The 27,021-nt window shown below is 35.5% G+C and overlaps 4 protein-coding genes across 10 annotated transcripts; 3 read left to right on the top strand and 1 right to left on the bottom strand.

The window, feature by feature from the left end:
* Nucleotides 1-6,352: 6,352 nt before the first annotated feature.
* On the top strand, nucleotides 6,353-12,873 carry LOC117923622 (COP1-interacting protein 7). Of its 2 annotated transcripts, none has more exons than XM_034842009.1 (9): nucleotides 6,353-6,520; nucleotides 6,597-6,773; nucleotides 7,351-7,484; nucleotides 8,013-8,068; nucleotides 8,158-8,207; nucleotides 8,314-8,466; nucleotides 8,753-9,021; nucleotides 9,970-11,735; nucleotides 11,837-12,873. In XM_034842009.1, exons 1-9 carry the CDS (start codon nucleotides 6,462-6,464, stop codon nucleotides 12,167-12,169), a joined length of 2,997 nt encoding a protein of 998 aa, XP_034697900.1. In that variant the 5' UTR covers nucleotides 6,353-6,461; the 3' UTR covers nucleotides 12,170-12,873. The 2 variants fall into 2 exon arrangements, with proteins under 2 accessions (XP_034697900.1, XP_034697901.1); XM_034842010.1 differs by having other exon boundaries at nucleotides 6,354-6,520; nucleotides 8,016-8,068.
* Nucleotides 12,874-14,517: 1,644 nt separating this feature from the next.
* Nucleotides 14,518-18,644, top strand: LOC117923442 (uncharacterized protein At4g04980-like). Of its 2 annotated transcripts, none has more exons than XM_034841727.1 (9): nucleotides 14,518-14,696; nucleotides 15,176-15,352; nucleotides 15,480-15,578; nucleotides 15,688-15,799; nucleotides 15,911-17,216; nucleotides 17,339-17,504; nucleotides 17,612-17,776; nucleotides 17,876-18,028; nucleotides 18,111-18,643. In XM_034841727.1, the coding sequence occupies exons 1-9, from the start codon at nucleotides 14,640-14,642 to the stop codon at nucleotides 18,315-18,317; spliced, it is 2,442 nt and encodes an 813-aa protein (XP_034697618.1). In that variant the 5' UTR covers nucleotides 14,518-14,639; the 3' UTR covers nucleotides 18,318-18,643. The 2 variants fall into 2 exon arrangements, with proteins under 2 accessions (XP_034697618.1, XP_034697619.1); XM_034841728.1 differs by lacking the exon at nucleotides 14,518-14,696 and adding an exon at nucleotides 15,022-15,085 and having other exon boundaries at nucleotides 18,111-18,644.
* Nucleotides 18,645-19,117: 473 nt separating this feature from the next.
* LOC117923465 (uncharacterized protein At4g04980-like) lies at nucleotides 19,118-21,096 on the top strand. 5 transcript variants are annotated; one of them, XM_034841764.1, is made up of 5 exons: nucleotides 19,118-19,833; nucleotides 19,923-20,088; nucleotides 20,192-20,362; nucleotides 20,471-20,623; nucleotides 20,691-20,835. In XM_034841764.1, the coding sequence occupies exons 1-5, from the start codon at nucleotides 19,247-19,249 to the stop codon at nucleotides 20,748-20,750; spliced, it is 1,137 nt and encodes a 378-aa protein (XP_034697655.1). In that variant the 5' UTR covers nucleotides 19,118-19,246; the 3' UTR covers nucleotides 20,751-20,835. The 5 variants fall into 5 exon arrangements, with proteins under 5 accessions (XP_034697655.1, XP_034697650.1, XP_034697653.1 ...); XM_034841759.1 differs by having other exon boundaries at nucleotides 19,119-19,833; nucleotides 20,716-21,096; XM_034841762.1 differs by having other exon boundaries at nucleotides 19,120-19,833; nucleotides 20,198-20,362; nucleotides 20,716-21,096.
* Nucleotides 21,097-23,361: 2,265 nt separating this feature from the next.
* On the bottom strand, nucleotides 23,362-25,459 carry LOC117923832 (polyphenol oxidase, chloroplastic-like). Its single transcript, XM_034842306.1, has one exon. The coding sequence runs from the start codon at nucleotides 25,442-25,444 to the stop codon at nucleotides 23,639-23,641; it is 1,806 nt and encodes a 601-aa protein (XP_034698197.1). The 5' UTR covers nucleotides 25,445-25,459; the 3' UTR covers nucleotides 23,362-23,638.
* Nucleotides 25,460-27,021: the final 1,562 nt, after the last annotated feature.

Raw genomic sequence — 27,021 nt, 5'->3', positions numbered from 1 at the left:
TAGATTTCATGATTACATGTTCCTTGGATCACCCAAGAGACACTATTTTAATCTCATAAGATAGCATGGTGTCTTGATTTGAATACATGTTGCCACCAATCTCTATCAACAATAACTCAATCCATAGGGATATATAACCACTTTAGGATCACGCTCACAAGTCAAAGTTTCCTGTTGATTTTGGCATAAGCTCAATATCCTCTCAAGGTCAAGTTCATGTAATATGATGCTTAGTGAATCATAACAATTAATAATTTTGTGTCATAATTCACTGTATGTCCTGACTAGTATGCATCACATGCACTAGTGCACTCACCATAGGAAACTCATCCCAATGATCAAGACAAGTCATCCCTCAAGTTAGGAGGTAGTGTACTATAATTTCTATTAGATTGTTCAAATCTATAAACTGATTGTGGATAACTTATCTATCTACAAGGAATTTATAGCTTGTATTTTTTATGCAACTCTCAATGCACCCAAGTCATGTACAATGTAAAATATATGAGTTGAATACTCAAATCAATGTCAATGCATAAAAGTGATAGAAATGAGATAGTTAAGTCTGACTTTATTATAATATGTCTTGTTTTTAGGGATTCAATCCCAACAATGTCTTCCTCTTAAAAAATGACCTTAATATTCAAACCTTCCATCTATGTTTTAGTTTCATTTCAATCGAGTTAAATACCACAAATTTTCTACTATAGTGAAATCAAATCCTCTCCTTAGTTCATGGCTTCGATGTTCTCCATCATCTCTTAAGTGGATAAAAAACTTGCTAAAGAAATTAATAATGATGAGAGAAGTAAAAGTGTTATCTTAGTTTGATTTTAATTAAGTTAAATAGCACAAATTTTCTAGTGTGACAAAATCAAATCATCCATTTAATTTATGACACTAATGTTCTCCATTATCTCTTAAATGGAGAAAAACCTGTTGAAGAAATTAGAATGATGAGAAAAACCTCCAATACTAGTTATAAATTGACAATGACAAAATTTTCATTTCACAAGTTCTTAAAACCATGAAAGAAGATGTTTTCAACATGAATTTTTGTATTAACATGGAATATGAGGCAAGAACTTCTCTTAAAGAATAATTGTTTCATGTTACTATTGAAAAGAAAAAATTTGAAAAAATATGTTGATGGCTCAAATAAAAAGTCATGATCTTTTGAAGAATATTTAAAAGACTTCAAAATATAAAAATTAATTTCAAACCAAGATAAAGTTCGCTAATTCGCTCATGACTTATAATAAAAGTATGAAAAAAAAATTTCCCACTTACTATGCTCTTTTAGTCAATTCATGGTAGCTCTTTTAAGAATATAAGTCATCACTCACCAACCAAAAATGAGGAAAGAAAAGTTCTTAGAGTATGCATAATTTTTTATTTGAACAACACAATCATGGTTGAAATGGTTGAGGAAGTAAAAATTTCAATTTAGGGATAAGGGGTTTCATCCTTCCTATGTGTTACAATTCTAAATAAATAAATAATTTGATATTTTTATCAAGCCTTCACCAAAGGATGTCTTCACCATGTTTCAAGATAAGTTGAGCATCCATATTTATTCCTACTCTAACTTAAAAGGGCATATTAAGGGAAAGAAAAAAAAAAAAGAGACAATAAAATGATAGGACAAAGAATGACAAGACACATAATGAAAATAATAAAGAAAATGCACATAATCAAATATATAATGATAAGAATTCACCTCAATCAAGATTTCCTTAAATAAGAGTACTGAAATATTGATAATTTTATATTCTCTTAATTTAAGAAATAATTTTTTTTTCTTAATTTTAGGATATTTATTATTCCTTTCTTTGTATAATTCACAATACATTCTTATATAAATTTTTGAAAAAAAATAATAATAAAACTCAATTGTTTCTATTACTAAATTATCAAATTCTTTAATCAGGAAAAGTTTCTACAAAAGAAAACTCTTGTGAGCTCTTATAGAAGATTGAAACATCAAAAGGAATTCCAGAGAATGTTCTCTATTTCACATAAAAGATATGTGATAAAATTTTACTTTTTTTAAATTTATCTTATTTAAATGAAAAACATATGCAAATACTATGTAGAAAATTTTTCTTTATATAGCCAAATATTATGAAAAAAAAAATCATAACTAGAAGTTATATAAAATATGTTAAATCACCATAACTTGAAATTATAAAGTTACAAAAATATAACCAAACGTTATGCAAGTAATCTCTAATTCTTTTTAATTATATTGTATAATTGAAAGTTATACAAAACAAATTTATAAAACCATAAGCTATATAATGAATATTTCATAGTCTGAAGTTATATACTTGCACATTTTTTTGTTATGATAAAATATGTCGAAATAATTAATAACTAGAAGTTATGAAAACTATTAGTTTTCAATTTTTATTTCGTTTAATACTAGTTAATGTTCATACATTTTTTTAACCATATTTATAACGATATTATAGTATAAAGTAAGGCAAAATCTTAAATCATTATATTTTTACCAACAAATATTATTTGATAAAATATTGTTAAATAATTTTATTCATTTATTTATAATTTATTTTAATAAATTGAAATAATATTTTGATTAACTTATTCCATATATAGTTTTCAAGAAGTCTCATCTACTACAACATTAAAGAAGTTCATAAATCAAATTGAAATGTATCAATTCAAATATCTTAACATTAAGTCATTAAAGACAATATAGTCATGTTATTATGAGATAGAGCATTATCAGAGGATGTTAGCATATTGTACTTTTTTTTTCATTTAAGTTTTGTTCCATTAGGTCTTATGAGTAAGATTGTTAACAAGGGAGTTTGTCTACTAGTAGCAATGTTCATTTAACAGGGAAGTCATTTACCCACGATGACTTTTTCTTTTCCCTTTTAAAATTAAATATTACATTTATTCTAATATTTCTCAATTCCTATAAATAGGATACTTAAATTAATGAAATACACACTCTCGAATTCTTTCATAATTTTATTCTTTATTTCTCCTTCTTCTTCGTTGTTTCTTTTATTTATAATAGTATTGACATTCCCTCTTTTTGTCTTTAGTTCTTTTTTTTTTTCCTTTTTATATGTCAATAATGTTTTATCTTAATACTTTTCGTTAAATATTTTCAATTATTTCATTTTGATAAAATTATTGGATTCATAAAGGCATACAATGATTTTTAATAGATAAATTAATATTAGTTCAAGAAAATTACAAATACAAATAAACAAATACTAAAATGAATTTTAAAATATTTTTTAAAAGGGTTCACTTATAGAAAAATTATTTTTATTATTTTTAAACTTTAAAATATTCAACAAGTAAAAATCCATATGATATAAGTTAAATAGAAAGGTGTACCCATATTAGTGGGTTGATATAGTACACAAATTTTTATTATGTTGGATATAATTCCAGTTTTTTAGGTTTTATTGAGGCCCGATTCAAATATGGCCTAAACCACACTGCAACAAGGGCCCACCCACCAGATCTTTTCCCTTGCCAACACGCTTCCATTGGACATAAATTAATTCCAGGAGAAATAGAATAAAAATATTTTAATTTTCATGCATGTGCATGTGTGTAGCTGCTGTCAACCTAATAAAAATTAATTTATTTTCTAATAATTTAATTTTTCAATATAATACCATAATTTCCTTCTTTGTATATTGATCTTCCACCATGCAAATAAATAAATAAATAAATAAAAATTATAATAATGGTGCATGTGCTTAACCATTGACTTGAGTTGGAGCAAGCAAGAATAATTTAACAGATAGGAAGCTGCATAGTTCCGCTCTGATTCCGATATCTTTTCCATGTACTGCAAAGTCATTTTCTCGGCAACCAAGCAAAGAATATCTCACATTAATGTTAGCTCAAGCAACATCTATTCCTACACTCAAAACCCAAGATGTAGATTTTCATTCCATAGTACAGAACTTTACATGGAAGGTGGACAGATATTGGAATTTTCTAGGGAAACTTTTACAATGGGGATGAGAAAATAAAAGGAGTGCGGGGGCACATTTTGGCTTCTATATATGGATGATAACCCCACACGTATTATTTTTTAATTCATAGAATAGAGAGGTGAGTGGTCATAATTAAAGAATGTCTTTATTTCCAGCTAAGGAACATAGCTGTCTCATGGTTGGCTTGGCATCCAACTAATTATATGCGTACATCAGAAGAAGTGGTAGAGACAGATGGAGGAGGCTTTCATTGCCCTTTAATATGTACAATGTATGGGAAAATACTAGAATACCAAATTCCTAAATGTTAGGAAGTGTCCTAAATTCCTAATTAGTATAGATTCATTTTTGTAAAGAATATTATATAGAATATTTATAAGTTGATATATTATTATAATATTAGACTTCTTTATAGAATAAGAAAGGTTGTTGGAAATATCTCTATAAATATTCTAGGTCATGAGAGGAAAAAGTTATGAGATGGAGATGGATCTGTAGAGACTATACGAAGTGGATAGAGATGTAAGAAAGAACGGGAGGTACCCGGTGGAGCGAGAAGGCTCATAGTAGGGTATAGATATAAGGAGTGGGGAAACATGGGATGTTTCGGGAACCCAATAATTGTATTTGATTCTATTCTCTATTGTATAGTGGAATCATTATTTCTCATCCGTTGATGTAAGCATGATTGACCGAACCACGTTAAAACTCCATGTACCGTATGTGTGATTGTTTTATCTTTGTGTTCTTGAACTAACATTATTGACATCAAAGCTTTCGTTGGCACACCAACAACTTACAATCTCGACCATCGAAAATATAGTAGTAAAATTTGAATCTTTAGAAAAAGATACCAAAAATATGACCAAGGTATAAAAGAATAAAATTAAGATTGAAATTGAAACTAAGTATAAATAATAAGGCTAAAATATAAGAGAATGAAATTGGAATTTATGTGTCAAAAAATGAGATAGTTTAAGTATAAAACAATAAGATAAACTTTGATCCAGAACAATAAAACTTAATTATATATATGATATAATATGATGGATCCCATATTTTGATATGTACCGATTTAATACGAGAATAAGACCCCAATGTATATATAAACATTTCAAAGAGAAAAATTAATATATGATTGTCTTATTATGATGAATTAATCAAAATGTTACATATGATTGTCTTATTATGATGAATTAATCAAAATGTTAATAGCGTAACTCTTTGACCAATACAGTTCTCAATCCATGGGAAGATGGGGCCATCAAAACTAATAGCTTTTGTAAAAGTATTAGATCTTCTTGATTATGGTAGGTAAGACATCCTCATCATGACTTAATTAATAGGAAGTGCATCACTTGGATTATGATGAATCCACAAAGTGTATGAGGTGAGGAGAGGATGTGGGTGACCCAAAAGTGAGAGACCCATAACTTCAAAAGCTTAATCAAGGTAACAAGAGAACAAGCTTTCTCACCACTTTTTACCTACCTTCATAAATAAAAAGCCATTGCAACTAGCCTACTACCACATTTCCTTTTCTTTATGTGATTTTTTTCTCTGTCACATGTGATGGAGATGGAGCATTGAATGAAGCAAATGGTACTAGGCTAGTAAAAAACAAACTAGAATGAGAAGAAACTAGTATATTATTAAATAATAATTAACAAATAAATAAAGATAAATAAAGTTACCATTGCAAAAATTTAAAACCCAAATTTTTAGAGATATTTGGGATGGGTGTAAGAAAGTCATTCCTCTTGGATGGGAACTCAAAAACAAATCCGAGAATGAATATAATATTAAATGTTTTGATTTTTTTTTATATTAATTAATTTTAAAATAAAATAATTCCATAAAACCTTTATAACCCAAATTAAAAGCTCCAAGCAAGAAAATAATTCTTAATTTAAAAATATTATTTTAATTATATCTTTACATGTTTTACATGTAATAATCCTATATAAAGCACTAATCAATAGTTATGAAAAATAATATTTTTTAAATACAGTATAAAATATTCATATTCATGTACTTGTGATTTAATAATTCATATTTACATAATTAAAAAGAGTTTATATATATAGTGTTAAGAAATTTCTTCATCATCATCTAATATGAACATATAATTTTAGCACACAATAAAGTAAATTGAAAATATAAAAACAACATATTTTTTTATTAACTTTCTCTAATATATTATTATGCATGCTCTATGAATCTAATTTGTAAAAATTATAATTTTAGATTTTACTAAAAGATTTTAGTGATGGTTGGGAATTATTAGTGGGGCCCACATTCAAAACTATCCAATGCCAAAGAACATGTGCTCTCTCTCTCTCTCTCACTCATATACAGTTCACATGTACACTGGAATATGTCTCTCCCACTTGTTGCAGAGAGCAACATGATCTTCCACTTCCCATATTCTCATTCGCTCAATCTCTGAATCTCTCTTCTCTCCCACCTATGGACTCCAGAACCCATCTAGATTATGCGCTCTTTCAGCTAACTCCAACCAGAACCAGGTAATTTTGCTGTTTCTTATCAGCTCCTGTGGATGTCGGTATGCTCTGTTTTGACTTTTGCCTTTTGCATTTGAAGATGTGATCTGGTTATCTTTTCTGGAGCCATTACGGAGAAACTGGCTTCTGGGCTGCTGGAGCCCTTCATTTCTCACCTGAAATTTGCCAAGGATCAGATTTCCAAAGGTGGGTATTCCATTAAGCTTCTCCCACCGGCCACTGATGCATCCTGGTTCACTAAAGCTACATTTGAGAGGTAAATTCCGCAATTTTTTTTCTTTTTTGAAATTCTGACATAACCCATCTGAATTGTTCTTGAAGTATTCCCATTTTTATCTTCTTCTTTTTTTCGTGCAACAACAATACCCAGATCTTGTATTTTTGAATTGTTTCGAAAATTATGTAAAATAATTCATGAATTGTTTCTTGAATTTAGTACATATTCTTGGTAGTAATGAAATGGGCATAGTCATGCTTCTTATGTTCTTAACATGCATTAAAAATTTTAATTGCAATTTGCAAATTCCTTCTTGTATGCCTTTTGGGTTCTTGCCAATATGTTCTTGAATAACAGCAAGTTGGGAGTTGTTTTTAGACTGGTGATTTCTGAATTCTGGATATGTTGCCATGTGTGTGAATCAATTGATTGGTTCGGCATTGAGCTTAGGGATCAAGTCTCTCTCAGATCTTGAGTTTTAAATTCATACCATAATTTCATTATGATTTCTTGGTTCACTCATTTGCATAGATATTTAGCGGATGAAAGCTCATTGAGACTGAAACTATTGATGATTTTGGGCCCGGATATGGGCTTTAATTTTTCTATTTGGCAGATTTGTCCGATTTGTTAGCACACCAGAAGTTCTTGAAAGGTTTGTCAGTATAGAGAAGGAGATCTCACACATTGAAAGTTCAGTTCAATCTAATGAATTGGCAAACACCCATGGAGCAGAGCAAACTGAGGAAGGTAAGCTGGGAACTAAACTTTTATTAACAAATTTGGCCCTTGGTCTTTGATGCTTGTTCATTTTTTCTCAGAGTTAAAAATGATATATATTTTTTCCTGAATGTGTTCATTTGACTCAAAATATGCTTATGCTCTTGCTGCAATCTGGTGTGGTGATTTGTTGGTGAGAGCTAATCATATCTGATTAATGATCATGTTCTTCCTGATTATTGATGTTGGCAATTTCCTTCCTCCTATTATTGGATCACCTATGAGTTCATTAGATATATTAATAAAGTTGGGTGGATTTATTTTATATACCCTTATTATTGCAAGTTGAAAGGTTCTACAAGTTGAGCAGTCTAGCTCCAGAAGTCAAAAAAGGGAAACTCAGCAAAACCTTCCTTTCTTCCCAAAATACATCTTTTTAGTCCTGGAAAAAATTTTCTTGTGCATAATAATGGAATTTTATTATATTTGTTCGCAATCCTTAAGCACAGACAAATGCATCACAGATTCTGATTTATCTACTAATTAACCTGACTTTAGCAGGAAGTCAGTCAGCAGCAAATGGTAATACAAGGAAACCTGATGATTCCTCTAAGGTAATGTTATACATCTAAAATTTTCTATAAGGCCATTGGTTCTCATAATTTCTCATGCCTTTGAATGCATCTTTGATGGTCCCTCTCAGTTGAAAGCTGATGTTGAAGGAACAGATGATGTACAAGAAGAAAATTCCAAGTAACCATCTTATCAATTAAATGGCTTAATTTTGGTGAATTTATGGTCTCATCCTTGGCATGCCAGATATCTCCATATTGATTCATTTAGTTCTTGTCATGAAAAGGATTCGCCTTCAACGACTTATGGAGACTCGGAAAGCCTTACTCCGTAGAGAGCAAGCAATGGCTTATGCACGCGCATTTGTTGCTGGATTTCAAATAGACAACATAGACGATCTTATATCCTTTGCTGATGCTTTTGGAGCTTCACGTTTAAGGTATGAATTGGACCAAATACGAAATTTGCCAAGTGCATTTGTGATCCAAAACTAACTAATGCAGTCAAATGTTATAGTATCCACACTCATGACTGCTCCTTGGAAAAAGACACTTTCTGTGGAATTCTAGATGCTTTGGGTCACAAAAAAGTTTATATCATTTGATTTATTGCAAATGTGCTTTGTATGTCCCTCCTCATCTCATTTCTGACGGATAAATTCTGCATATTTTTTCCCAAAAGGTTGAACTTGGATGTGTCTAAGTCAAAATTTTGGTTGTATGTAGGGAGGCATGCATTAATTTCAAGGAATTATGCAAGAAAAAGCACGCAGATGGTCTTTGGATGGATGAATTAGCAGCAGTGAAGGCATGCTCCCCATCAGAACTGTCCTACATGGGAGCACCTGCAGTTATACTCACAAGCGAAAATGGTGCCTCTGGTCAGAATATCACATTAAATTTCCCAACTCCTTCTGCTAGCATGACAAATGGCTCTTTGGATGCATCAAAATCTGACACAACCACAAGCCATGCGAGTTCTGATGGCAATAGAGGTTTTTTTTATTATTATTACTTTTTAAATACCCTTTTTTTCCATAATTAAGAGACCAGAAAAATTTTCTGAAAAATGATGATTTAACTACCCTGCATACCAACAACACATGAGACCTGGTGCACTCATTTTCAAGTATTATCTCAGCAGTCCACCTCACTAGAAATGTCTTTTTTAGCTTATATAAACATGTAGACTGAAGCTAGAGATTGCTTATTTTGTATGGAAGAATGCAAACATGGATATTAAGAAGCAATGTCTGTCTATAACTGGCGTTATATTTACCTACAACCTTTTCTGCTCAAGCGCTTCAAAAAGTTTCCATCATTCAAGTTATTTTACCTGGTTCATATTTATATCTATATTTTCTCTGTTTTAAATGTCATTAAAAACCACAAGGCTCTTTTTGGATCTCAAAAAGAAAGAGGGAAGGAAAGGAAATGGAAAAAACAGTTTGAGAAAGGAATTCATTTTTAAGCAATTTTCAGTATTTCCTTTTTCTCATCCACATTATATTTGAAATCCAAACAAAGCCTTAAAGAAAAGGGAAAGGGAAAAAAGTAGTTTAACAGTCTCAAAAAATAAAACAATAGTTTGAATGGTTAGAAAGCAACAATTGTGCTTAATATAAACTTCTATTGAGGTAAGAAGGCCTAATTAGTGCTGCCATTGACAAAAACATATTCAGAGGTCATGATTCATAAAAAATCAAACTTACATAGACATAAATTGCTGACTTTAAGATTGAATTTGCCATGATATTCAGAAAACAAAATAGCTTGTGCTGCTGCCAATTTGAGCTTATGATTCTGAAAACAGCTACGGTTTTACAGTAATATCCTGGTTAACATTATTTGTATGAAATTAAATTATACAAGATGTAATATCTACACATATATATTTATAACTGAAACTGGCTCTTCTTGATGTTTAAGTATTTTATCTGCAGATAATAACTCACCTGCTTCAGATCAGACACCGTCAACTACTGCAAAAGTTCAGGTGCCAATGCCATGGACAAACCAGATTCCTCAGTATATGTACAATTTTCAAGGCCCTATCCAACAAATGCCTCCATATCAAGGGTATCCTTTTCCTGGTATGCAGCCTATTCCTCCTTACTATCCAGCAAATATGCAATGGCCTCCAAACGTGGATGAATCTGGTCGTCCTCTTGTTCGGGAACCCGATCATCGCCAGAATCAGAAATCTTCTTCAGGAAAAAAAGAGAGAGCTTCTAATGGAAAGGGACGTGGAACCCCAGACGAAGACAGAGCAGAGTCCACTGATTCTGACTCCAAAAGTGATTCAGATGCAGATATACAGCAGGACAGCAAGCATTCTTCAACAGACAGCTCATACAAAAAAAAACATAGGAGAAAGTCCTCGAGGACTGTTGTTATCCGCAATATCAACTATATCACTTCTAAAAGGAGGGATGGAGAAAAGGACGGAGTTTCTGGAGAATCTTCTTCGGATGAGGATGAGGTCATTGATGGAGATGCCCTCAAACAAAAGGTAGATGAGGCAGTTGGATCATTGGAGAAACTCCACAAACCAAACTCACGCCATCATAAGAAAAGGGGAGGAGATAAGAACCATCTCACTGGTGACAAAGATCTGGCTGCAGATGCATCAGAGGTAGAGAAAAGGAATGACAACTGGGATGCTTTCCAGAACCTTCTGACTATTGATGACGAGTCAACTACTAATGGGTTCAGAAAGCAGCATTCTGCAGATGTCCAGGATGAACAATTTATGATCAAGACCTCTGAAGATACCATTCCATTTGCAGTTAAACATGCTGTAGAATTGGAATCTGAGAAATTCACAGTGCAACAGAGAGTTGCATCAGATTCCTTTGTTGTGACAGAGAAGGATGGAGGAAATGAAGTTAGTAATAATTTGAAAGATTTTCAAAATGATGAGAATTTCCATCCAAGCATGAAGAGAAGGGATTTTGAAAATGAGGAGTTCTTATTCCCACAGAGATTGAAAGAATCGGGAACTGATGTCCCAAGCAGCCTTGCTGATTGCACCAGTGAGTCATCCATAATCAAGAAAGGAAGCAGTGAAGATTGGTTTGTTGCCAAGCACTCTGGGGAATCAAAAAACCACAATGCAACCTCCGAGCACAGAATCTTTGATGGAGATTACTCTTCATCGGTAGTAGATGTTTGCTCCTACTCTGAGAAAAGTAGAAAAGATGCACTTATTGATGATTCTTTCATGGTACAGGCTCGATCATCAGCTGATGATCAGTATTATTCTCAGTGGAGAACAGACTTGAGCATGGACTCAGATCTTATTGTTGCTGCCCAGACTGAGAATATTAATCCAGATACATCACCGGATAAGCTTGGAGTATCTGGTGCCTATGAACCCGATGACCTTTGCATGGTGCTCGAACGAGATTCTGAATTGGAGTCTGGTGGGGTATCTTACACTCCTGAAATTGATTACGGAATTGACATTTCCTTCTCAGAGACTGATAAAAAGTGCCCAGCCATTGAAATAAATAATCATGAGGATGAGAAGTCTCCTTTGAGCAGCAACAATAAGAACACTGCAGATCTTGGTGCAAAGAATCCAGGTAAAGAAGCAAGATCTAAAGTTCGTGGACCCCTTGGGAAGAGCAAACCTGAGTTAATTTATAAGAGCAAGAAACCATCAACTATAAGTAGGCCCATAGTCCAAAAAAGCAAACTGGAGAAGGTATTGATGACAATCTTGTTTCATAATTCCTTAATGCTGTTTGATTGCTCTTGTACCATTTCCCCCCTTTTTACCACTAATCAATCATCTTTTATAAACAGGAAGAAGAGAATCGGAAGAAAACGGAAGAATTGTTGATTCAACGACAAAAGAGAATTGCTGAAAGAACTGCTGCTTCTGGTTCTACTCATGTGGCCTCCAAGAAAGTCCCAACAGATTGTAAAACAGCAAATGCTTCCCCAAAGCAAAATAAGCATCCAAGTCAATCCACAACCAGAGAGACAAATAGATTAAATTCACATAAACCCAGCATTACAAGTTCTGCCATGGATCAGACTGTATCTGGACAGATCAAACACAAGGAAGGCTCTGCTCTTCTAAAATCAGCCCAACTTAAAAATCCAAGTCAGAAGATGAATGGTGTTGTGGCTTAGATGCTCTGTCAACAACACTTGACAAAGCATGAAGGATAAGTCTGTAAATTTGAAGAGGATGGTGCAACAATTGGTGAGACCTATTTTCAGCAGACATTTTAGAGAGAAATCCTCCAACAATGGAATGAGCATGGAACAAGTTCACTCAGAGAAAGGAATGGAACTACCTGTAAGTACTCTCATCCAGTTACATAAGTGTTCAAGAAACCTCTTCTATATGATAGGAAGAGCCTCAACACTCCCTGTTAATCAAATGCGCCCTTTCAATTCTGGTTGGTGAGAAACTTACATCCTACACAGAGAATAATCCAAAATCTGGAGCCAAAGCCAGCTTCCACCTAATCAATGGATGCATTTCATGTGCTTTCATGGACCGGTGATTCTCAGGTATTGCATTAGGTAATAAGGCCTTAAATTATTGTTGCCATTTGTGCTATATGTGTGATTTTGATGATAAAGAGTACTTTTGTGATATACTTATATGTAATTTTCGGTCTCAAATTGTCTTAAGGGGGAAGTGGGCATTCCAGTGGCATTTCATGAGGATGGCCAGAGATGCCACTGGGTGCTGTGTGGATCTCTATCTTCCCTTCGGAAGTAACAGTGTTCTGGTTTGTAAACGTATGTTGTATCGGAAAACATTATAGACATTCTTTGTAATGGTGAGCTATTCTTTCATTCTAGATTGGTTACTGATTGTGAAACCCTTGTCCTGTTTGTGTTGAATGGTTCATCTATTAATGCCCAGTCGGATATCACTCTAGGTCCAATGGGAGCTCACGACTTCAAAACATGTCTACATGTTTAAGAGAAATTCACACACACACACACACACACACACACATATATACATGACCTGGATGCTAGCATTGACACCCATTCTGCTGGGCTTAGACCAACGGTGTAGTCACCATTCTTCCAACCCCTCCATGTTGGCCACTGCCACCACTCCTAATGCCTGAGTGGTAGAGATTTCAACAGATTACCAGGGTCAGTAGCCATTTAACTTCTTAATGAGAATATGATATGACTGAACAAATTGAGAAATAGACTTGGCAATGCGCAAGCCTCCGCCCAAAACCGGCGCAATCATAGTGGGTTTGCGAAGCACAAACAATGAAACAGGATCTCTCAGTTTTTAGGCCCACCCATCAGCTTGCTTGTATAAAGTTGGACTCGATCCAATTGTGTTAGGGCTAATTAGGCCAATGGAATCAACATGGGCCCTAACAATGACCCGTTTAATGCGGGTGGCATGGTAGGAGTGGGACCAAGGTAGAACTTTGCTGGAGCCAATATGCTGTGTCTTCAACCATGAATGAAACCAAATCTTTTTTCCTTTTTCTGTTTCTCTTCTCTTTTTTTTTTGGTCGGGTCTAAATAAGATAAAATTCCCTCACCATAAACAAATTTGTGTTTCTATGACCCACCAAAAAATATATATATCATCCCAACACTTTCATATTGGCTTTGCATTACCAAACATTCAAATGCCAATTATAAAGTGTTTAATCTTTATCTTGATCCAATTTGTTTGTATTATCATCATCCAATCGTCGTAGATTTCATTATACATATTCGATGATTGGGACGAGAAGTTTACAGTGGCCCAATACCTTAATATTTTCTCTTTTATTAATACTCTTTATAAAACTAATTATAATTCCAAATTTGTGTTATATCCCATGATCTAAAAATACAATCAAAGCTAAACTACATCCACATACCCCTTTTTCCCTTCCATGCCATCTACCTAAAAATTTCCCTTTCCATATCAGTTGTCACAATCTAAAAACAGAATTGAAACTAACAGCTCCTACACCATATCCATGAAGCCTTTTTCCCTTCTGTGCCCTTTACCTAAAATCAAACACCCACCTCATCGTTCCTCAAATTTAAGATCCATCTCATATTTACACAACCGAGGGCCTGGCATCCTATGGGCTCATAGCCGAGACCCACTGGACCCCATAAGGCCAACACCAGACCCTTCATTTAAGGGGTGGATTAGTTAGCCGTTGCCCAATTAACATTATCATAATGGCAAAAAACCAAACTCATTTGCGCCACATTACAAGTAAGCGACAGGTACGCTCACGCGGCCGTGTCCTAAAAAATTGCGACCCTTCCCCTCGGCCTTTCTCTCAGTTCCACACCCCAAAAAAAAAAAAAAAAAAATTGTTTCTCAGCCAAAGAAACAGTGGCTCGCACGTAATCATTCTTTTCTTTTTTTCTTTTTTTTTTTTATTACACCACCATTTGAATTTTGAATGTTCTTGGTCACATAAGTGCCAAGAACATTCTCTTCTCGGTGTTAATCATAATTCTCTCTTTTTTTTTTCTTCTCTCTTTAATTAACCTGGGTTTGGGTGACCAGGTATGGTGACTCAAGGAATTTGATCGTCATCATTACCATCTTCTTTGTGAAGAGGTCCTTACTCCTTATAAAAGTTGGGCTCGGTGACCAGCTATGGCTTCTGGGTCATGCTTGCCATTGCTCTTTCGCAGAAAGACAATGACCTTCGAGGTACGTTCTTAAATTGGCATCCTTCATATGCTTTTTCTTCCTTGGTTATATTTCCCGTCTTGATAATTTTGTGATGTAGTTTGTTTGAGAAACTCGTTCAGTTTTGTATAATTTTCTTGTTTAATCTATGATGATATTTTTTTTCCTTGAGTTTTTCAATGATTTTCTGCTTTCAATTCCTCTGGATTCATTGATTTGATGTAGTTCTGAAAACTTTTTCCTGAACTCTGAAAACATGCAAGGATTTCTAAAGCTGCATTTTGTTTATAATTGTAATTGTTACAATTGTTTATGAGTAAGATTTTGTAGAAATGAAGATAATTCAAAGTGATTTAAATTTCAAAAGAATGGCAGCTAGCTCTCTGCAAATCAAAACGATTTCCCGTCTCGTAAGTGTGTGTCATATCTTTGTAAACTCTCTTCATATGAATCCTTTTAGGCCCTCTGATCAATTGAACAAACACAAGTTACCCATGCAGGCAACCAAAGTCTCTAACATATCCAAAAATCAAAAGCCAGCACAAAGCTTGAAGACAGAGATGTCATATGGAAAAACCGGCAACTTCATTTTGATCATGGAGCTCCGGAAGAAGATCATGACCTTCCGAGACCTCATTGACCTACCTCCATGTGATGGCTCTGCTTCCATTGATGAGGTGGTCTTCTTCTTCTTTTTTTTTTCTTTTTTTTTGCCAGAAACTCATAGGAAGTCAGAAAAGGCCCCTTCTCTTCAGTTTCATCATTCATGATTCTTGAATTTTCATGCCCTTTATATTCTTCCAGCTTGTGATATGGACAACGGAGGAGCTTCATAAGATGTACCCTGAAGTTGTACCTGGTATTCCAGTCTCGGCAACCATGGGAATAGCATCCATGGATCAGGTTCGACACTCAGTTGCCTGAGTTTTATCCTTGGAAAAAGCAATTAATGGATGTGTTCTCCATAATTCAACAACTGGACCATAAGACTAATCAGTACATGTCCAAACAGGGGCTTGTCTACCTTTGCAGGGCTTTGAAATCTGTTGGAGACTTGTGGATGAAGAACACAGAGTGGATGGGCAATATCAAATATGATGCTCATGGAAATTTAGAGCAACTGGGTATGTCAATTCTTTCTCCAGGATCTGGTTGCAACTCGCAATTTTCTTCCCTCACTTTACTCTTTAGTTAGTTTCTTGGTTGAACCCGGAATATTTATTGTGTTGGAATAGGGTTAGCACTACTTGATTGCATGATTAAGGTTGCAAAAGACAAATTTGATATGATGGAAGAGGAAGATGCGGGGAAAGATAATAGTCCAGGACCAGAGACAAGTACCTTTATGAGATCGTATTCGTTCAATAAAACTGCCTCTCCATGCCTTTCTCCAGTTACTCCAACTTCAGTCCTTCCAGAGCTTACCAACTATCCTTCCAAAGTTGGAGACTTTGCATATGCTTCTTCTTCCCCACCCTTTCTCTGGCCTCTGAGAATGCAAGCTGTGGGGAAATTGAATCCCATTGATGTAAAACATCTCTCTTTTCACATGTTCCCTCGTGTGATACCCCAAGATTCCACCTCTAATTTTACCCAAAAGAAGAGCACAGTTAAGGAACCAGAGCAAGAGATGGAAGCAAAGAGCGATTCTGAAATGACAGTAGCAGGTGCCTTTGAGGAAGCAAAAGATGACAAAAGTATTGAGGAAACACCAGATGTTGTGGTGGCTGATTTGAACGATATGAGCAGCAACGAAGGGGGAGATAACAAAATCAGTGAAGCTGAAAACCTGAGTATATCCCCAATGCCGTCTTCTGCGTCGTTTGAAAGAGAAGACAGGGAGGTGTTCGGACCACCACCAGCTCCACCATCACCACCAGCACCACCCCAGCTCTCTTTAAATGCAGAAAGAGTGTCACTACCACCACCCATGTTGCAGCCAAAAATAGCAGCACCTCCGCCGCAGCCACCACCACCACCACAACCACTACCTTTGGTGACTTCAAGAGTATCAGTGCCACCACCCCCACTACCACCAATGCCACTTACTAATGAAGTTGCTCCACCTCCACTGCCACCTTTGATGCCTTCAAAAGGATCTGTGCCATCACCACCAGCACCACCAATTCCACTTACAACTGGGGCTGCTCCACCACCACCTCCACCTATGCCTCTTTCAAATGGAGCTGCTCCGCCATCACCGCCACCCATGCCTCTTTCAAGTGGAGCTGCTCCCCCGCCACCACCTTTCATGCCTTTAAAAGGAACAGGGCCATTACCACCCCCACCACCCATGCTACTTACAAAAGGAGGTGCTCCTCCACCTCCTCCGCCAGGTGGAGCCAAAAACCTACGTCCTAGGAAAGCAGCTACTAAATTAAAGAGATCAACTCAAATGGGTAATTTATATCGGGTTCTCAAGGGAAAGGTGGAAGGATCAAGCCTACAAGGTCAATCATCAAATGGGAGAAAAGGCCTGGCTGGGAGCTCAGCTGGTGGAAAACAGGGAATGGCTGATGCATTAGCAGAGATGACAAAGAGGTTGCTTTTCATCAAACCTATAAAGAGGAATGAACCTGTTTGGATTATGTTAGATTTCAAAAGAATTAGAAAAAAAAAAAATTAATGACTTCTCTGTTTCCCTTTCTCTTTCCAATTTCTAGGTCTGCCTACTTCCAACAAATTGAAGAAGATGTTCAAAAACACGCAAAATCAATCATGGAGCTGAAAGCTGCAATTAGTTCTTTCCAAACAAAGGACATGAATGAGATGCTTAAGTTCCACAAACATGTGGAATCCTGTCTTGAGGAGCTCACTGATGAAAGCCAGGTCAACAAATATGAGTTTGTCCAGATTTAATTCTACTATTATCTACCCTTGTCAGCTTGCATCTTTTCACTTCACGATAATTATCCCCATGATTCTCTAATATACAGGTGCTAGCAAGGTTTGAAGGTTTCCCCACAAAGAAGCTAGAAGCATTAAGGATGGCAGCAGCATTATACTTGAAACTAGATGCAATAGTTGCTAACCTGCAAAATTGGAAGCCAGTGGCTCCCTTGGGCCAACTCCTTGACAAGGCTGAGCATCACTTCAGTAAGGTAACTTTAAGGATCACAGTTTCCATAAACTCCTTTGTGAGACTCCCATTACCTCTACCTCTTCATCAATCACTAACCAAAAACAATTGCATGATATAGATCAAAGGAGAGATCGATGCCCTGGAACGAACCAAAGATGAAGAATCCAAGAAATTTCAAAGTCATAACATCCATTTTGACTTCGGTATCCTTGTCCGTATTAAGGAATCAGCAGTCGATGTTTCCTCAAGTTGCATGGAGTTTGCACTTAAGGTAAGCTGATGAACAAAACTCACAGGGTCATTTTGAAGGCTTGATTAATTGACTTATATAGTTTTTTTGTCTGATCTTGCAGGAGAGGAGAGAAGCAAAGGGGATGGAGAACCAAGGCAGAGCTGGGTCGAAAACCGAAGGACCAACAAAGGGATGTGGCAAAATGCTTTGGAGGGCTTTTCAGTTTGCATTCCGGGTGTACACCTTTGCTGGTGGACATGATGATCGTGCAGAGGAGCTAACTAGAGAATTGGCTCAAGAAATAGAATCTGATCCTCGGCATGTATGATAAACTTTTCATCACAAAATATAGTACTATATATTCAAATATATTTGAAAACAAAAATAAATAAATAAATCATGAGGCAATCGATCGTATTAAAGCGTTTTCTGTTAAGGATCTGGTCTGAGTTATGTTATGAACAATCTAGGTTTCAGTTTTACTTTAAGAGCATCAACACCAAAACTCTTGGAGAATATTAAGAGAAACTATAGCTCTACTACTCTTGTGTGTAACATCAATTCTTGTGTTCTATTGAAGCTACTGGTTTTCCGGGTTTTACATATTTTCTCTGCTCATCTAATGGGCCTAGTTTGTAGAAGACATTCAAGTTTTTAGCGTAAAAATCTTATTATATGGATTGATAATGACGATCTGTCATGAAGAAGCAGGGTGTCTAGTTGGGATGGTGGTTCCCATGCTGAGATTGTCTTCCTAGTGAATGCCTAGAGAAAGACACCCTGAAACTTTTGAAAATTGCCAATTTTTTTAAATAATGTAAAAGTGCAGATTTGGGTTATACACCTAAACAAAATTGGGACAAGATACTGGTATGAATATAAGTCAATGATTCAGAAAAGTCCTGCCGAATCTAACCATATATTTGACAAGTCAGGGATTCCAATATTTTGGTTAAGAAAGTCAGCAGTCATTAAAAACAAAAAAAAAAACAAAAAAAAAATTGAAATAAAATAAAAATCATCCAAATTGACTTGAGCAATTTGGACCAAGTTTTGATTGAATTGGACAAGCCTCTGAATTTTCCAGAATTCATAACTTAACCAACAAGCAAAAGCTAGAAGCAAAGAGCAATTACAAGGAAGGGGCAGGTAGCAGACAATTAAAGGGACGAAACTTCCTGACCAAGAATGCCTCATATGTAATTAGCAGTAGCACCATCGCGGCCGCAATCGCCCCCAGCCAAGTTGCGGCCGGAGATGGCAGCATCTTCCCTAGCATCGTCGCCTATATTGGCATCAAATATAGCAGTGCCACCACCACCGCCACCCCCGCCTCCACCACCTTTACCTATGATGCCTTCTAAAGGATCAGTGCCTGCGCCACCACCAACCAAGCCACTCAAAAATGGAGCTGCTCCACCCCCACCACCACCACCACCACCTTTGCCTATGATGCCTTTAAAAGGATCAGTGCCTCCACCACCACCACCCAAGCCACTCAAAAATGGAGCTGCTCCACCACCACCTTTACCTATGATGCCCTTAAAAGGATCAGTGCCTGCGCCGCCCCCACCCGTGCCACTCAAAAATGGAGCTGCTCCACCACTACCGCCACCTCTATTTGGTGCAGCAAAAAACTTAGGTCCGAAAAGACCAACTACCAGATTAAAGAGATCGGCCCAGATGGGTAATTTATATCGAGTTCTCAAGAAAAAGATGGAAGGAACAAATCAAGAAGGACCGATTCCAGAAGGTAGATCATCTCAAGCGAGAAGAGGCCTGACTGGGAATTCTAATGGTGGAAAGCAAGGAATGGCTGATACCATAGCAGAGATAACAAAAAAGTACTACTTTTCATTGAACTCTCAAGTCACAACAGGTCATACACATGGGGGAAAAAATGACCCCTTTGTTGCTGTTTCCGTTTTTTCAGGTCTTCATACTTTCAACAAATTGAAAAAGACGTTAAAAAACATGCAAAATCAATCATGGAGGTGAAAGGTGCCATTACTAATTTCCAGACCAAGGACATGACTGAGCTGCTTAAGTTCCACAAATACGTCGAATCCCATCTTGAGGACCTCATTGATGAAGGCCAGGTGAACTGATACGAGCTTGTCCAAGTTAATTCTATTGTTCATTACCATAAGCATCCCTTCTTTCCCTTGATGATGATGATTGAAGACACCATTCTTCTTCAAGGTACAGGTGTTAGCAAGGTTTGAAGGTTTCCCCACAAAGAAGTTGGAAACACTAAGGACAGCCGCAGCACTATACTTGAAATTAGATGCTATAGTCACCAACCTGAAAATTTGGAAGGTAGTGGCTCCTTTGAGCCAACTCCTTGATAGGATTGAGCATTACTTCAATAAGGTATACATACTGTTATATTCTATTCTCAACATGTCTTAAATTTCTTAGAAACAAGCTTATCTTTCATGGATCGATCCATCACAAACAAAAAACAATTGCATGACATAGATCAAAGGAGAAGTGGAAGCATTCGAACGAACCAAAGACGAAGAAGCCAAGAAATTCCAGACTCATAGTATCAATTTCGACTTCAATATCATTATTAGAATCAAGGAATCAATGGTGGATGTTTCCTCAAGTTGCATGGAGTTGGCACTGCAGGTAGTTCAAGCAATAACTCTGTTGCTTAAAAAATCTATATATGAACAACCCAAGGATCATTTTGCAGGAGTCATTGATTATTGTTGTTGAAGCAGGAGAGAAGAGAAATGAAAGCAGTAGAGAATAAAAAGACTCCTGGTTCCAAAACTGAAAGACCAACCAAGGATTGTACTACTAAACTGCTTTGGAAGACTTTCCATTTTGCTTTCCGGGTATATACCTTTGCTGGTGGACAGGATGATCGTGCGGAGCAGCTAACAAGAGAATTGGCGCTCCAAATAGAGTCCAATCTTCAACATCAATAACCAAATTTTCCCTATAGAGAAACTATCGGATTGCAGAACAGAAATAGAACACCATGTATATACTGAACATATAATCTAGAAAACTGAAGGCATTTTTATTACAACTAAGCATTTTCTGCAATTAAGGGCATTTTTACCCCTATATGTTATTCACCTTTTAAACTCGTATTTGTATATAGCACACCTTGTACTCTTCACCAATTTTTTTCCCAGATTATTTAAATTATTAGAATTGTTTTTATAATTTCTTTTATCAAATTAATTTTTAATTTAAAACTTATATTTCATAGAATATTTAAAATTTTATTTTTATTAGATTTTTAGATACGTTTGTAGCTTTTTACAAATTTTAAAATTAAAAAAAATATTGAAGCGTAAATGTGATTAAAAATAAAGTTATAAATATAGTGATAAAATCATAAAATTTTAGATCAAAATAGCCATTAGGTATTAGGGTGTGTTTTGTCCTGCTTTTAATTTAAAATTTGGACATTTAAAAAAAAATGTTGATTAAGGGCATGTTTGATAATTATTTTTAAAATAATTCTAAAAAAACGTTTTTGAAAATAATTTTTAAAAATTATTCTTTAATGCTTTGTAATCTTAAAGATTTTTATATATTTAAATATTTTTAATATTTTTATATCTAGTATTTTATTTTTAATTATTTTAATATAATTATTTTTTAAAACAATCCTTAAAATCCAATAAAAATTAGTGAAAATAACTAAAAGATGTTTTCTTAAAATACTAAGAAAATATTTTATTTTTTATTTATAAAAATAAAATAAAAAATAATTTTTGATTGTCAATCATATTTTTTTGATATTTTATTCTAGAAAACAAAAAATTATTTTAAAAAACATTTATCAAAACAACCCTAAACATGCTATAGCTCATCTAAGCTTCCTTGCTTATATTAACTTTTCGTTAAATATGTACTAAAAAATTGTTCCATAAATAAAATAATTTATTCATCAAATAGGAAATTTACCCTTTAATACACACAACAAAATAATAATAATAATAAAGGCAGACCTCTGGTTACAACCCGGATGATAGAGACCATCTAGACAATAGGGTTTGACTTTGTGGCCACCTTAGCCATGAAGCAAGGATCGTGACTTGGTCAGAAAAAATGTTCGACTTTTGGGCATGATGTAAAGACGCGATTTGAATTACACGCAAACAACGTAGGCTAACTGTTCATCGTTTGACAAAATTAAAAATTTAATAAAAATCAAGTGTGAAACTCGAAAAAATTTCACATTCGACAAAAATTGAAAATTCAACTGGACAAAACGTGAGGACCACTGGCGCTACTAACCATAACTTAAATAATTAATTTATTCGTCCTGTTGCCAAATATTTAATCTAATTATCCATTCGACTGGCATCATGGCATGCACCATTGTGGGACTTAGAATATTTGATGCTCGTTTGCCAAGAAGCCAGTTGATATTTATATATTTATTAATTAAACAGCTTAATCCATGATCAAACCAGGCGATTGACCTTCGCCTATCAAATATTTGTGAGTCACTTTATAAGTTTATACCTTTCATTAATTTCTTCAGATTTTATATGTAGTTGGTGACTCGGTCGGTTACTGGTTACCACCGAACACGCTTTCAAATTCTACGGGTCATATTATAAAAAAGACTCATTAAAAAAATACAAAATATGTGAGAATACAGTCAGCACTTTTGATAAATGCCCATCTCAAATCTTCCAATCTTAATTACAATTAAAATATAAATTTAATTTGTAACCTCCACGTGACAAAAACCATTATAATATCTATTAATTTTCTAACTAATCTTCTGGATAAGAGTAATTAATGAGGCGCTGAGACCAACCCCCTTGACTTTGTCTCGTTAATGGTGTGATCGCAGATCTCTATGAAGCAATGGATCAGTAATGGCGCCATGCCAGAGGCAACCTCACGAATAGAGAAAAAAGATAAGGAAAGTGAGAGAAAGGTGAAAGCAATTTTCTCAGCGACTGTTCTTGAGTGAAATGAAAGCAATTAACCAAAGTCATTAAAATTACCATCGTTATGATAGAAATGTTGAATGATACCTACCAACATTCCACGGATCATGCATTATTCATAAAGCTAAAAGCTGCTTCATGATTGAATGTTACCAGATATGAAGTGATTCAGAAGTAATCGAGCGGTCCGACCATAAAAAGTTATTGTAAGTCCTTTAAATAAATGGTCATCTGAATGCAATCTTTAATAAAGTGGGTACACTTTAATTATATATGGTTTATGGTTGTTGAAAATTTGACAGTGACAAACAATCAAACCATCCTGAAATATTTTTTGCAAGTATTTAATTTCTCTAAAATGTTGGCAAAATACTTGAATACTTTCAAGTATTGATAGTATGTTTTAAATTTTCTCAGTCACTGAATTACCAGAGAGAGTGAATACACAAAGTGCAGAAGCATGGCTATCGAATTAAGCATACTAATGTTCCATACATACGTAGAATTTATTCATCCCCCATTACATCATGTCCCAGTGGATCAAAGAAATCCATAGTTCAAATCCAAAAATGGGGTATTACAGACATTCCAATCACATAAATGGAGGAAGTGTCGACGAAATTCGATTTGATGCGCACACAAAAAGAGCTGGAAATTATTGCAATCCTGGATGGAAATCAGGGCGCCATTATTCTGATGAAGAGTAGTGAGGTGATCAAGAGGCAAGCTCGATTTCAATTCCGCCAATGGTGATAACATCGGCCCCATAACGAGGGACCAAAGTCACCACCACACTGTCATCATCTTCGGCGTCCAAATCCTCCAACAATTCACTAATCCCTATCCTGAGGGTTGTGTTCTTCTTTTTCCCATGGGAGTGTTGGTGTGGCACGTTCACAAAGCTTCCGGCAAACTCCGTGTTGTCAGGCCTGCTGACTGGATCGTCTTCGTCGTTGATGAATATGTCAAACTTCACGAACTTATCCCTTTCTAGCTCTATTCCTTTGATCACCAGCACTTCTTCTTCATCCTCCTTCTCCTTCTTACTCCTTGATTTCCTTGGCCTTGGAACATCAACTCTCAACGTTGAGTCCAATTTTACGGGGAAGACGATGCTGCTGCTACTTGGAATTTCGGCGGCATTCGCTACTCCAGACTTGTGCTTCAATTTATTGACGACCTTCTTCAATATTTGACGGGGCTTTGGACGGGATTTCAGCCATGGAATATCAACCTCCTGATAGGCATACCTGAGTTTGGAATAGTCGAGACAGTCGCGGACCTTCACGCGAACAAGTTGGGCATTCTCGTCGTAGAAGACGAACGCAGCGTCTAGCCAATCTGCGTCAGTGAAGTCCTTTCTCTTGCCTCCTAACCCTTTCCACACCGTCCACATGCGGTCCACATTAGAATGGTGAGAGAAGAAGATTGGGTCTCTGGCCGCAGAGTAGAAGTTGCCCATGTCCTCAATATTCGGCTGGGTGCGGTCACCAGTCCATATGTGGACTGGACCATGTGGGATGTTCTCAAGGGTACCCTGGCCGGGGTCAGGTTCGTCGCCGGCACGATAAGCGGCTCCCATGAAAAGACTAGTAGTCTTGGCACTCGATACAATTTGCCGGTACATAATGGAGAGATTGCTGGAAATTTGTTGCTCATTGGTATCATTGCTGTCGGTGAGGTTGTAGTCGAGATCGATCAGCTTTGGCGGCTGGTGTTTGGCGTCGCGAAGCTTGTCGTAGAGTGGTGAGTTAGGGTCAGCAAACATGGCAGGCATTTGCATGCCAGCAGGAGCATCCCAGTTCCAATACGGCAAAGCGAAGGTGGGATCATTAATCAACTTTCCCAGGATTTTCTCGTAGAAGTAAAGATAGTAACGGTGGAATGGGAGGAAGAGCCATGAATTGTGGACTTGGAGGTCTAAATCGGGAAACCCAACTTGGTGGTAGGCCCCATTGCAGTAGGCGCAATGAACATCGGCCTGTTGCATGAAGCTCCGTGGATCATCATCAGGAAGAGCTTTCATGAGCTCAATGGCCTTTTTATACTTGGCTATGTACTCTTTGCTGGCCAAGTGAGCCGCCGGCCTAATGCGCAATGGGGAATTCTTAGGAGGCAGCTTGAAATCTATGATCTTGCTGCTCACTGGCGGGCAACAATTGGTGGGCTTCGCACCAGCAGGCAAGTCTGCAGCCCCACACTCGCTTAGATCCGGTGGAGATATCGGGGCGGCAAAGGCGAATGGATCAGCGGCACCAAGACCGGAGACACCATAAAGCCCTCCCAAGCCAAGAAGCACATTCCTCCTATCAAGCTTTCCTAGTGGAGATTCCCCACTTTTGGAGCTAGAGGTTGACCTTTCGTCACCATTTGTAGCGTTACACGATACTACTCTACGCACAAATCTAGGATTTCGCTTTCCAACTAGGGAGACTTGAGAAGCTTTGTGAAACAAGGGAGAAGGTTGCAGGGAGGAGATGTTGGTAGTGGTGGTGGTGGCCGGAGGAGAAAGAGAAGCCATGGTGCTGACCAGGCGATATGGATATGAAAAAGGCCTAGGACCCTCCCTCCTTTTATAATGAACTGACATTTACTTTTCATCCTTCAATGCACCTCCACCCAATTCCACTTACACACAATAAAAAAAATATAGAAAGATAAACATCATGTGCCTTGTTGGAATCAATTTCCTACTAAACCGGGTCACGGAAACTTCATATCATTTTCCCTTGAAAACGTGCCTGGTTTTGCCCCACTTTTTTTTTTTTTTTTTTTTTCTGATGCAAGTTTTGAAAAAGAAAGTAGTCAAAAGGCGATTGCGTCTCCTGCAAAATTTCCTGGAAAAAGTGCTGCAGTGAATATTGAAAAAAGAAAAAAAAAAAACATGTGGACAAGAATTTCTAGGCCTGCGGCTTACAAGAAAATTCATTTCTCGGAATTTTGTTTAAATCGACACAAGACTTTTCTGTCCTCTTTTTCTCGGGTAAATCATCAACCAAAACTCACAGCCTAGCTAGCTAGCTGGTTGGAAAAGTCTACTTTCCTTCGCGTGGAAAGTTTCTTCCTTTTTCTCTTATTCAAAGTAGCTCCAGCTCTTAAATGTATGAAGGTGGATGATAATCATGTCTAGAATACTGCTTCACCATATATTTATGCATCAAGTGGGTATGCAATGCATCAAGTGGGCGTCATTGTGATCAAACTACACTATTTCCCTTATGAAATTCATATTTAATTCATTATTTTATAGGAATGGACTTTCATTTCCTTTATTTTTTTCAACCAAAAAAAAAAAAAAACCCACTTGACTTTATTTATCTTGAGATATGTATTTTGAATCATTCATAGAGTTAGTGGATTTTTCATTTAAAAAAAGAAAAGTAATATTAAGATATTATTATAGATTAAAATTATATGAATTGCACTTTTTTCATTTCATTAAATTCCATTCAATTTAAAATTTATTTTTAGGTTTTCAATTTAAAATTTATTGTTTAACTTTTTGCTTAAATATTAAAATTATTCAATAAAATTTAACTTATTTTTATCAAATTAACATATATTTACCTCATTAATGTTAACTAACATTCATCCTCATTAATTTCAAGAATATTATTGATATATAAAATACTTATTATAAAATATGAGTAATGAACGTGAAGTCATAGATATAAAAGAAATTCTTATTAAATATAGATAAATAAGGTAAAATATATTTAAATTTTAAAATCATTAATTATTTAAAAGGTATTTGATAAAACTCAATATTTATCACTTAATAATTTAAGTTAAGTTATACTTAAAATTATTGACTTAAAACATATTACTTAATTTTTATTTTAAATATTAAGATTATTTGATAAAATTAACTTAAAATATATTATAAATTATAAAATTGGTATATTTATCCTCATAAATTATAATTATGACCAAAGTGGTTGAGTAATAGTGGAGTTTGGAGAGTAATAAAAAAAATCGTAAAGAGAACTAAGGTAAATAAGAATAAAAAGATAAAATGAAGATGTAAACTTAAAAATAAATTAATTATTTTTACTTATTACTTAAAATTATTTTTTACTTTAAGTCATACAATTAAAT

Source organism: Vitis riparia, chromosome 10, assembly GCF_004353265.1.
Source record: "Vitis riparia cultivar Riparia Gloire de Montpellier isolate 1030 chromosome 10, EGFV_Vit.rip_1.0, whole genome shotgun sequence".
Lineage (NCBI taxonomy): Eukaryota > Viridiplantae > Streptophyta > Magnoliopsida > Vitales > Vitaceae > Vitis > Vitis riparia.
The sequence above is the reverse complement of the archived record's forward strand: the minus strand, read 5'-3'. Positions and strand labels throughout refer to the sequence as shown.